General features: G+C 39.9%; 1 protein-coding gene, 1 long non-coding RNA gene and 5 other non-coding genes across 7 annotated transcripts; all 7 read right to left on the bottom strand.

The window, feature by feature from the left end:
- Window positions 1-561: 561 nt before the first annotated feature.
- On the bottom strand, window positions 562-5,330 carry tor3a (torsin family 3, member A). Its single transcript, XM_055057501.1, has 6 exons — window positions 5,027-5,330; window positions 4,791-4,913; window positions 3,681-3,946; window positions 2,972-3,147; window positions 2,515-2,639; window positions 562-1,926 (listed from the first exon to the last, which is right to left on the bottom strand). Exons 1-6 carry the CDS (start codon window positions 5,190-5,192, stop codon window positions 1,679-1,681), a joined length of 1,104 nt encoding a protein of 367 aa, XP_054913476.1. The 5' UTR covers window positions 5,193-5,330; the 3' UTR covers window positions 562-1,678.
- Window positions 5,331-6,982: 1,652 nt separating this feature from the next.
- Window positions 6,983-10,341, bottom strand: LOC129377510 (uncharacterized). The gene is made up of 12 exons (XR_008607939.1): window positions 10,302-10,341; window positions 9,814-9,856; window positions 9,675-9,722; window positions 9,467-9,509; window positions 8,623-8,655; window positions 8,390-8,435; window positions 8,187-8,214; window positions 7,960-7,997; window positions 7,731-7,779; window positions 7,497-7,546; window positions 7,304-7,322; window positions 6,983-7,104 (listed from the first exon to the last, which is right to left on the bottom strand). It is a non-coding gene; the product is annotated as an uncharacterized LOC129377510 (long non-coding RNA).
- Window positions 7,173-7,249, bottom strand: LOC129351946 (small nucleolar RNA SNORD47). The gene has a single exon (XR_008604814.1). It is a non-coding gene; the product is annotated as a small nucleolar RNA SNORD47 (small nucleolar RNA).
- Window positions 8,069-8,146, bottom strand: LOC129351961 (small nucleolar RNA SNORD77). The gene has a single exon (XR_008604822.1). It is a non-coding gene; the product is annotated as a small nucleolar RNA SNORD77 (small nucleolar RNA).
- On the bottom strand, window positions 8,279-8,352 carry LOC129351950 (small nucleolar RNA snR60/Z15/Z230/Z193/J17). The gene has a single exon (XR_008604816.1). It is a non-coding gene; the product is annotated as a small nucleolar RNA snR60/Z15/Z230/Z193/J17 (small nucleolar RNA).
- Window positions 8,503-8,584, bottom strand: LOC129351933 (small nucleolar RNA SNORD79). Its single transcript, XR_008604811.1, has one exon. It is a non-coding gene; the product is annotated as a small nucleolar RNA SNORD79 (small nucleolar RNA).
- LOC129351981 (small nucleolar RNA SNORD75) lies at window positions 9,575-9,640 on the bottom strand. The gene has a single exon (XR_008604834.1). It is a non-coding gene; the product is annotated as a small nucleolar RNA SNORD75 (small nucleolar RNA).
- Window positions 10,342-10,810: the final 469 nt, after the last annotated feature.

Raw genomic sequence — 10,810 nt, 5'->3', positions numbered from 1 at the left:
GCAGACTGTAGTACTAAAATTGCATGAATACTGGAGGATCTCTGTGCCCAAATGTAAAAAGACTGCAGTTTATTTGATTGAAATGCACAATTGTTATTGTGAATTATATTAATAATTCACAATAATTTGCTACAGTACTTGCAGCAGTATTCATACCAATCGAAAATCTGTCTGCTGTGTCACCTGGTTGTTATCATTCTGTTTGTTCTGTAAGACTCTCTCACAAACCTGCTTGAAAACCTTCAAAGCACATGTGATCAAAACGAGATTAAATTACACACATATGGAATCTGTTCATTTGATCAGTTCAGATAGGAAACATTTTCACCCAATTTTCTTTCGCGATTGAGTAAAGGAGGCAAAAATAAATCTGGATGCCACACTTTTCAGATTTGTATTTGTTCAAAACCATGGATATTTTTTCCCACCACTTGCAATTGGTCTATCCTGTAAAATCCCAATTAAATACATTGACATTTGTAGGGAGAATGAATACTTTTAAACTATGGAAGACTTTATGAGACTTTGTGTTGTAATAGCAATAAATAAATGCCATTCTGCTGATGGAATTTAGTGTGAACATTTTATTAACTCTTAATCTATGCACAAACGAAAACACGGCAATTTGAAATTCATTCACACAATAAATAAATCATAAAATAAATCAATATATTCAGAACCAAAATAACTATTTTTAAAATTTGAATGTTTTATTCCATTTTTCAATAATTCAATGTGATGTGATTTCAACTTCAAACAACAAAACCTTTACATCACTTTAAATCAGAGTGAGTAGTTCATGGTGACAGTGAACAAATCAAATAAATAAAAGCATAATTATATGTTGGGTTCACATAAAAAAGACCTTTCACAGTTTCACTGTAGAGGAAAAAGACATTTACTAAAAACCTTTATAGATTTTTCTTAGTTTCCACTTATGATCTTAAGGTAACATTTTCAGTAACATTTACATGACACAAAAACACAAGGATTGTGTGAGAAAAGTAAGTTAGAAACGATTCAGAAGAACTGGAATTATAAGGGTGCTAAGTTCCTGTGATAATAATGTGATAGAGTGCTGTGTATTCATCTTGGGATAGAAGAGTACAATGCAAAATGATCTCAAGTCTGTTTTATACTTTGCTAAAAAACACCAGATGGCACAGTAACAAAGTTCAACGATGGCACAAATGATGTCAATAAATAACGGCGTGAAGAAAAGCACAACATCTGCAAATACCAACACGACATGTGAACCTTTAAGACTACATAAAAGTCAGTACAAGTTGTAACTCTGCAGAAAGAAAAAAAAAAAACTAACATAAATAGTCAAAGACTTCTTCACGTCTTCATCCTGACGCTGTGATACTCAAACCAGGCAGATAAGGGAGAGCAGCCACGCCTCCTGGAACCACCGCCTGGAATGAGTGTTTCCGGCAACGCTCCTGATCCCTGCAGGGCGGCTTCCCTCCTCTTATCGTGAACCTGCCCTGCTGCCTGGCCGTCTCCCAGGGACCTGGACAGACACGGCGTGTGTGTCTGTGTGGGGAGGGGGGTTAGTGCACAGAACAGAGCGAAGGACACACTCTGTGGCTCTGAATGCAGATGGGCCGGAAAAGCAATCGTAACACCTCCTCTAGGTCGCTGCGTCTCTCTCTTTCTCTCTCTCTCTCTCCTTCTACGGGAGAAAGAAGTTGATCCTTTGCGGGATGGACTTGCATCCTTGGGCTGAGAAGAGTCTCTCCTCTTTGGGAACGTACAGCATCGCCTTGGCCACCTCATCCAGTGTTGCTTCATCTGCCTCCAGACCTCGCGCTGTGTAGGCGTCTCGCGCGCACAGCTTCACATGACGGTACTCCAGAGGCAGAAAAGGCACAAAGAAGTCAATCAGGTGGTCCGCCATCAGCTCACTCTGAGCAAAGCCCCCTAAGAAAGAGAGAATAATAAAAGTACAAACAACCAAATCAGAATAAAAAACATTGTTAAAATGTAACTATAGTCTTGAAAACAAACAGAATAGACCAATAGCAATGATTGATTTGTGACAATAAATCAGACACAAATAATATTCAATAATTTCGCTGAACTCCGATCAAGAACCGCACAGCATTGTGGGGGATGTAGGCAGAGAAACTTCTCACAGTCAGCTAAGCAAGGTTGGTAGCATCAACTAATTCACTCACTCTTTGGTTACCCAGCAATAACCTGTTGAATAACAATGCAGCTTTTTAAGGTTTCACTACTGTGCCTCATATCGGCTTAAAAATAAAAATTGTGTTATGAAAACTGTGGATAAACCAAGAAATGTCATTCCACCAGACTGGCAGTATTTCAGATATTTAAAACACAAAACTAATCAATAATAATTAGCAATATTGAGTGGTATGAAAAGGTAATGCTCTTTTCAGCCCTGGATTCACTCAATTATTTGTTAGATGTTTGTGGCTCAGTTTGCCAGCTGCAGAGAAAACAAACTGTTGACTATTTGAACTTTAACCTGGCTGGGCCCCGTACCTTGAGTCTCCAGAGTTTCAGCTCGAAGCCGATGCTCCAGGTCCTCCATACCGATGTCCTCCCGATTCTGACCCGAGTGCCAGAAGTCCAGCACCACATCATTTATTGTTGCACCGCCGATGTTGCTGCAGTGATGAAAAGCAGTGGTTTGCTTAGAAAAGTTAGTATGCTGACTTTAAATAGTTTCACTTATGATGGGTGTTACAAAACGTTTAGATCAAAGACATTTGAGAAATGTTTTCTTATGAAAATGGCATAAAATAAATACAAAATGAATAAAACATTTCGAGGTTGTCAAACCTCTGCTGGCCAGCACTTCAAGAAGATTTTAGACATAAACTACAAAAAACATGAACAACACAGAAAGAAGAAAACCCAACCTTCACTGAAAATGAGCCGTCAGAACAGCGCTCAGCTTGTGACCCAGATTTCACATCACTTAGCCTGATCCACCGACCTGAGAAAGATGAAGATGGCTCTCCGGTAGCTGACCCCATCCACATTGTCATAGTGATCCATGTAGGGCTTGATGGCGTCGATGAGGCCCGGGTGGAGCTTCTCAGCCTCGTCGAAGATGAACAGAGTCTGCGGGCAGCGCAGCACCAAGTCTCGGATGGCCTCCCTCAGCTGACCCTGGACCCAGTGAAGAGGAGCAAATTCAATATCACAAAGTGCTTTGACAGGACATACAAAATAAATAAATAAAGGAACTTAAAAACATAAAACTAAAAACTTAATACCTTCAGAACTTCATCTTTCTGACTTTTCCAAATGAAAATAAATTGTCTTTTTTTTAAACTCATGCTATTGCAATGGTTTTATTTCCAATAACAATACATGCAACAATAGATTTTTACAGTATCCAGCTGAAAACTGCTCTTCGTACTATCAATCTGCTGTGTGAAGTCTAATATTAAATCAGATATTGGGTGAAAATGAGGAGCCCATTTGTGTCATTGTGGCCCAGTTGGACTCGTACCAGGTTCCAAAAATCCACGCATATCTGTGGTGTTGGAGCACCAATATTTGACCTGAAGCATCGGTCCAGATTGTGACCGAGTTTCAACACGCAGACTAAACATCTGATTAAGCAAGGGAGCCGACCCATGTGTTCCTGGAACACGGCGTCCAGCTCCGTGGGCTGACTGGTTTTCTGGACGTCTCACCTTGTACGTGTCCAGCAGTCTGGCATGGGGGAAGTGGAACGGGGCGATAAACAGACGGACGCACTCGCTCTTCACCCCGTCCCGGTACAGGTTATCGGCGATGATACGGGCCACAAAGTTCTTGCCGGTTCCGGTCCAACCGTGGAAAGAGAGTGTGAGAGGCTTGTTGGACTCTGGGTTGTTAATAAAACCCTGGATGGCTTTCAGAACCACGGACTGGACCAGGTGTTGGCCGTGGAGCTTCGTCTGCAGGTCCTTGGCCAAACCTGAGTGGGGAGATAACAGACACACAATACAGCACTTGATTTATTTTTCTTTTTTATTATTATTATTTCTTAGCCAGTTTTTACAAATTCAATTAGTCAAAAAATGATTCTAACAAACTGACATTTCTTCTCTGTAAATGTAAGGTGCATTGTCTCCTGAAGACTTTCAAATGTTGAACCAATCAGTTTAAACACCTATTTCCCAATCAAGCTTCCTGTTCAAACATAAGATTATTACAGGAACATTAGTCATCCTGTGCATCTTACAAAAATGTTTAATGATTGGTTGTTAAGATGCAACTACAATAAACTAACAATAAAATGTGATAACAGGAAACAATAAAGCAGCTCGGCCGACTTTCTTATAGCTGGAACAAAACGGAGTGACTGGAAAGATAAAAGTTTCCATGACAGTCAGGAGTGTCATGGAGAAAACTGTGTCTTCTCTTCCTGCTTCCATGGGAGTTTTCAAGGAAAGTAGCAGCCAGGTGTTGCTCACCAAACACACTCGATTCTCGTATGGCCAGTGAGCACGACTGCCTTTATGAAAGCAGAAATTTTGATGTTTAGTAGTTAAATGTTGATGTTCATGGAAGCACAATCAGAAAAAGACAGACAACTAGGTAGGAGAAATTGAACCTTAGTCCCTAAATACTGCAGGGGCCTAATTAAAGTTCAGACCAAAACCAAAAGCAAAATGTTCTAGCCAGACTCGAGGAATGTCCACAGCAGAAACGGTGCTAAAGAGAAACTCAAACTTCATCTCGCCCCACAGACACATAATGTTACAGGTGTTTACTCTCAGACTGGCTAAGCAGCAGTGAAACATCCACAAACCAATCACCTGTAATGTTGTTGGTGATCCTGCAGTCTCCAGACTCACAGCACTGGCCCAGGCTACAGTACCACTGATGCAGCAGGCTGGTGTAGTCCTGAGGAAAGCCTGGCCAGAGGTCCCCGACAGGAACTTCACACAGCAACAGAGACACAACCCCGGGTTTATAACGCTGTAGTAAGCACTGGTCGTCTTTCAAGCCAAAGTCGGAAACTCCTGATCGGTGCAACAATGTTGCTGCTCACCTTGCTGTGTGGCATCATCCTGGTGGGGCTGACACTCCCCCTCCCAGATGTTGCAGTAGAAGTAGTTGAAATAGTAAGTGGAGACGTTGCTAATGCTATCGAGGGGGAAGATGTCGGCCTCTGCGGACAGAGCGCAGAGCAGCAGCAGCAGCCAGCGCACAAACATCGGGGAGCGGGGCGGAGAGCCGCGGCGGCAGAGGAGGTACAGGGCAGCGGAGCTTCTCTCCCATTTATTTAAACCACCGGCTGGCGACGTGACAGCCTGCAGTGGGCGCGCAGGGGTTCAGTCTCCACCCACCTTCCGGTCCCGGCTGTAAATTGTGTCCGGAAAGCACCAGCTTCGCCCAACCAGTTCCGCCTGACTCCGCCCACAGAGAAAAGAGGGGAAAAGCAGCGGCGGCAGTTTGATATTTCCTCCTCCAAATGTCAGTGTAGCTTTACATAAAGAGGGGTATTTTTTTCTCTCTTTCTCATTTGGTGCAGAAAAACACCGACATCACAACAGCAGCTGCTGCTTAAAATGCGACTTCACATTTTGTATCATTTTACCCTTTTGTTTGCCGGGATAAACAAGCTCGGTCGCCATATTTATTTAATGAATATCAATGGGAAAAAAGGTGTGGATTTGCATCTATGTTTAAATGAACTCATCTTTACGACACGCTCAGACGTCATGACCCACCATCACTGACCACTCCCTGGCTGTGATCGGTAATAATCAGTGACGTCATGCTGGCCATCAACTTACTTGACTTAAAATTTTCCAACTGTGTCTGATAACTGCAATGATATGGACAAAGGAAACTTTAATGTTTTGAAACAACTTTTTTTTAAAAAAAGGTAATTCCTTAGGAAAAAAAACTGACTGGTTTCTACATGTTCTTCACCAAGGTCCATGTCTTATTAAAATACATTTTTATTTACAATAACACAACTGAACATGAAATTTAGAGCCAATGATTAAACTACTTTTAGGAATCTAAAAGTATTTGTTTTCGTTTTGACAGGACAGTTTTTATGTGAAAGGTCTTGCCTGTTAACCATCTGCACCAGCCATTACACAATACTGTAATTCACCTGTCACTACTTTATACTCTGGGCTCGTTTAGTCATGTCTTGTGGAGAGACTATATATTATTCAATGATGGCGTTCTGTACATTTGCAACCATTAAGTTGAGCCAAAGCAACAAGGTCAACACAATAGTGACCGGTTACAAAACTACATACATGTCCAAGTCACCATATAAGCTGCATATTTTTAATTTGTATAGATTTAATGCAATAGGTTTTTCCAGAGTTTCCCATAGAAAGTTCCTTTAGTTCTTGAAGTTGGAATCAATTGTAGTCATTTTTTGTAATATGAACTCAATTTAAATATATTTAAGGTAAATCCAAGAGTCTTAACTTTTAAGTATACCACTAACTTTGTAATAGTGATTATCTGAGCAGTGTAAAGTCTCATTGTGACACTTTGGGAAGAACTACTTTAAATCATTCATTTTAAAATCTTTCCCAAATTTCTACAGCTTTCCAGCTCAATCACTACAAAATGGCTGTTTCTTTCTCTACAGGCATCAAGCAGTCTGACACCAGGGTCATTTCAATCTGAAGTTATTTAGTTAAAAACAAAAAAAAAGGACAAAAGCCATAAACTTGTGGCAATTCCTAAGGAAAAGCGGAAACATGGAACCTCATTAACATTAGGATTTCAAAACTAGTTCAAGTCAAGCAAATATTCCTACACCATGGATCACATAAGACCCTTATTTGGTTTTACCATATTCAGCAGTTTGCTTTTTTTTAATTTTTTTTTAACCCCAATGCATCGACGCAAAGGCCAATTATGCTTTTGCATCGACTGCATTTTCTTAAGCAATAATGTTTTACTTCTCGGTCATCAAAAATAAAATTCTGTATAAACATTTTATATATTCATTGACTTATGACAAGTAATCTGTGGGTCCATCTCAAATCTTTATTGAATTATAAATAAACTCCTGAAGCTCAGACCATCCTGATCACAGCATCAGCTCAGTAAATCGAGGATAAAGTTTCCCCATCATCTTCGTGTCAGCGCCTGCAAGAAAGCAGCTCATCAGACCGAAGTCTCTTCTAATGAACATGCAGGTCTCCAACTGACCACAAAACCTCAGAAATAATGGAACGGTAAGGGTTATAATCAATGGTTACATTCATTTGGCAGAATCTTTTCATCACTGGTTAAATGGTCAGCTTATAGAAACTCCTAAAATGTGTAAATAAAATTAAATCCTTACCGTTGCTCAAGTTAATCTCCTGTAAAGAATAAATGAGAACTTTACTCCAGGTCAGCAACCAATTTTAAAAGGTTTTCATTCATTGGGTCACTCAGAAAATTTTGCATTTGTCTACATTACAGTTCAGGTCAGACATTTGTTTGGACATCACCAAACCCACACTTAATGTTTCACAACAGTGACTCCTCCTTACCGAAGTTTAAGGTGTCCGCTTTCACGCTGCAGGCCGGCAGTATTGTTGACCTGAAGAGACAAGAACATTAGTCAGATAAACAACCCAGGCAGGAACAGGACCACCACTGAACTGACCACATCAGCTAGAGCTAATATAACGCATCATGGTTAATCAGTCTTCATTTTGTCATCATAGGTCAGATTATGTGTGGCTTCTCCTCAGCCAAGTGCTCAATATGTCATTTTTACTCACCCTTCAGTTCAGTTTCCTCTACTATGAGCTGCCACTCCCCTCAGAGGCTCTGTAAACAAAAAAAAATAAATAATTGATGTCTTAAAAATGACACAGCACTGTGCAATCAAATAAATACCAACTTCAGATCAGAGAGTTACTTATTTCCTCAACGGGATCAGCGACCTGATTCAAACTCATCACACCTGAACTTCCTTTTACTTCAACCTGCAACAGATAAAAATCTTACCTGTGAAGCAGCAGGGAGTCGCGTGACGACATTCATTCCTATCAGGAAGCAGGAGATAAAACTGATCAGCTTTGACTTTAAGCAACCAGGACATTCAGATGTTTGTGTTTGATACGTCAGTTAGGGGTGAAAGACGATATGAGGTCTTCATGAGATAATCTGCTGAACTATGCAGTCATCATTGTATCAAATGTCACTGAAAGATGCATCTTCACCATAAAGCTCACCTTCATCAGCTGCTGCAGACTCTGGTTCCTGACAAACAGAAAGGAATGTAAGTAAAAGCATCACTGAGCTACTGTATCCGAGGTTAGGGAAGCTGGTGCATCAGATAGGAGCGAAAGATTGTTCTTCATAGTGATCCGTTGAACTATAAGATCATCATTGCAGCAGGTAAAGTGTATACTTATTATTTCTAATAAAAACTCACCAACAGATTCAAAACCTGGAGCAGAGGGCATGAGGATGCCAAACACCTGCAGGAGAAACAGGCCGATTACTAAGAGTTACAAGTTTATGCACAGGCATCCATCCTTCAGCTCAAGCTGTGTCAGAATAAAGTCCTCTTTCATTCTTTTTCAGAGAGATTCCCATTGTTTTATAACAATATTCATCACAGACAGTCATCCAGAAAACATGGAGGACATGTAGTTTGGTCATTACCTGCATCTCAGTTGTTGAAACGGATCAGCGTACCTGAAAAATAAAGATGAGCAATTAAAAAAGGATTCAGATTCCACAAGAAAATGCATCAAGTTCTTTGTGGCTCAGACTATAAATATAGGTGGTTGGAGTATCGTCATCCATCTTGTCGAGAGTAGCAAATAATTGTCATCATTGCAGCACAAGATTATTGAGATGGTGATCAGAGGCAGACTAATGCTTCACTCAGGTGTTGCTCCACGTTACAGTAGAAATGTCCTCAATTTTGACCAAGCAATGACTGCAACTAAATCTTAATAGTTTAATCAGAAGACTGACTTTTTGGAACAAGTTGTAAAATTTAGCCTAGTCTATCAATGTTTAGTTCAGGTGAATACCTATACATTTTTTAAATCTGAATGCAGCTTTTTCACATTTAGTAGATCAGTTAATCTAATGTCTGAAACAAACCATTTTATGATTATCAAGTTTTAGTTTCAGAGCTGCAGATTAATGCCGATATTTATTAAGCTTGTGGCCTAAATTCACAGTATGTAGCTAAAGACACTAGATTACATAAATATGCATTGTATAACATATACAATGTATATGTTATATACATTTGGTACTTTGGCACCAAGATTAACTGGGTCTCAGTGCCAAAACTAGCACAGTACATTAACCAGTTAAAGCAATCCAATTCACTGCATTTTGATGAATGAATGACATAAATAATAAAAAAGGTTCAGTAACAGCAGTTTTTGTTTTTGCTAATCAACTTATTTTGGTTCAGCTTAAATTCACAGGACACACCAGAGATATGCATTATTCTGCCTTCAAATGTTACAAAGCTGTAGAGCTTTACCTCCATCCTACTGGTCCTTCAGCTGTCTGAATCATTCCATAACCTGTGGATGATTTCTCATTAGCACTGTTCAGTTTAGCAGATTTCACATTGAAGCTGAACTGATGAGGCCTCATTGTTAAAATTTCTCAGAAATCACTTCTGTCCACTACTCTTACAACTTAATCATCGACCTTCACACAGGATCAGTGAGGGAAAACTTACACACCTGTGCACAAGGTGTAGATTTACAGTAGTCGGATGATCCATGGTTTCCCTAAACAGAAAATACAAGCAATTAGAACAGTCACACAATTTAGCTTTGGCGCAAACTTGCGCTAAGCTAACTTTAAGGAAACTGCTCTCACCATAGCACATGGCTTTTCATCTCAGCATGTGCCCCACACCGCCCTGCAAACAAGAAACAATTGAATAAATATTACTGAGCTAACTTTATTCTTGCATCAATTAGAAAGGCCCGTCTTCAGGAATAGCTGCTCGGCTAACACCTCAGGCCTGCAGCCAAACTGTCCCATCGAGTCAGAGTGTTGTGTCGCATCACATTAACTCAGATGTCCCTAACAACACGAAATTGCATCATTCATCTCTGGGACAGCGACTAATTACAGTTACATTAAAGCTGTGCAGCGAGGTAGCTCGTATAGTCTGCTACATGCTAACACCAACACGTGGCTGAGGCCTACAGGAGTTTTCCCCCTAAAGCAAAACTTAAACCAAAAGAAAACAAAACTTACAGCTGCATCAACAGCAGCAGAACTACAAACAAATAATTAATGCGGTAAAACAGTCAACTAACTAAATAAAAACCGCAAAGGCTAAACAGCTACATCCTTACCTCGGACAGACACGAAATGGGGGGAAGAAACCGGTGCGGGAGGTTTATATAGAATAATCCCGCAAAGGCTGATGGGAAAAAAAGTAGGAAGACATTTGGCGCCATCTGCTGCCTTTCGATTACAATTACTGCCTCCAAGTTCAATTATCTGTAAAGTAGTTTTGGAAGAAGCAGGAAGTTTATCCCTCACGATGTTCCTGGAAGAACAAATAACTCTTCTAAAAGGAAGTCTACATTTGAAATATGTTTGACCCTCTGGTGACAAAAATACTTACAATAAGGTGCAAAAGACATACCGATGTAAGCATACATTATGCATTACTTGTGTTTATTTCTAATACAAACATACTAGCTATTAGTTTTTCCTGTTGTGGCTGTGTTTATTAAATGCTACCATTTTCTTTATTTGCTTATAGAAAAGAAATAGTGCTGAATAAAAACACTGGAAAGCATTAAACTACTCACTCATGAATACTGTAGAGCTAAAATATTCTGCATAAAAATATATA

This window comes from Poeciliopsis prolifica, unplaced genomic scaffold (assembly GCF_027474105.1).
Source record: "Poeciliopsis prolifica strain line A6 unplaced genomic scaffold, Auburn_PproV2 SCAFFOLD002, whole genome shotgun sequence".
Lineage (NCBI taxonomy): Eukaryota > Metazoa > Chordata > Actinopteri > Cyprinodontiformes > Poeciliidae > Poeciliopsis > Poeciliopsis prolifica.
This window is presented reverse-complemented; position numbering and strand designations above follow the sequence as displayed.

Coding starts and splice junctions, on each gene's coding strand:
- tor3a (XM_055057501.1), bottom strand. CDS start 5,192: ATGTTTGTGCGCTGGCTGCTGCTGCTGCTCTGCGCTCTGTCCGCAGAG. Junction 4,914..5,026: donor GGATGATGCCACACAGCAAG/GTGAGCAGCAAC, acceptor TGCTGTGTGAAG/TTCCTGTCGGGGACCTCTGG. Junction 1,927..2,514: donor TGAAACTCTGGAGACTCAAG/GTACGGGGCCCA, acceptor TCTCTTTCTTAG/GGGGCTTTGCTCAGAGTGAG.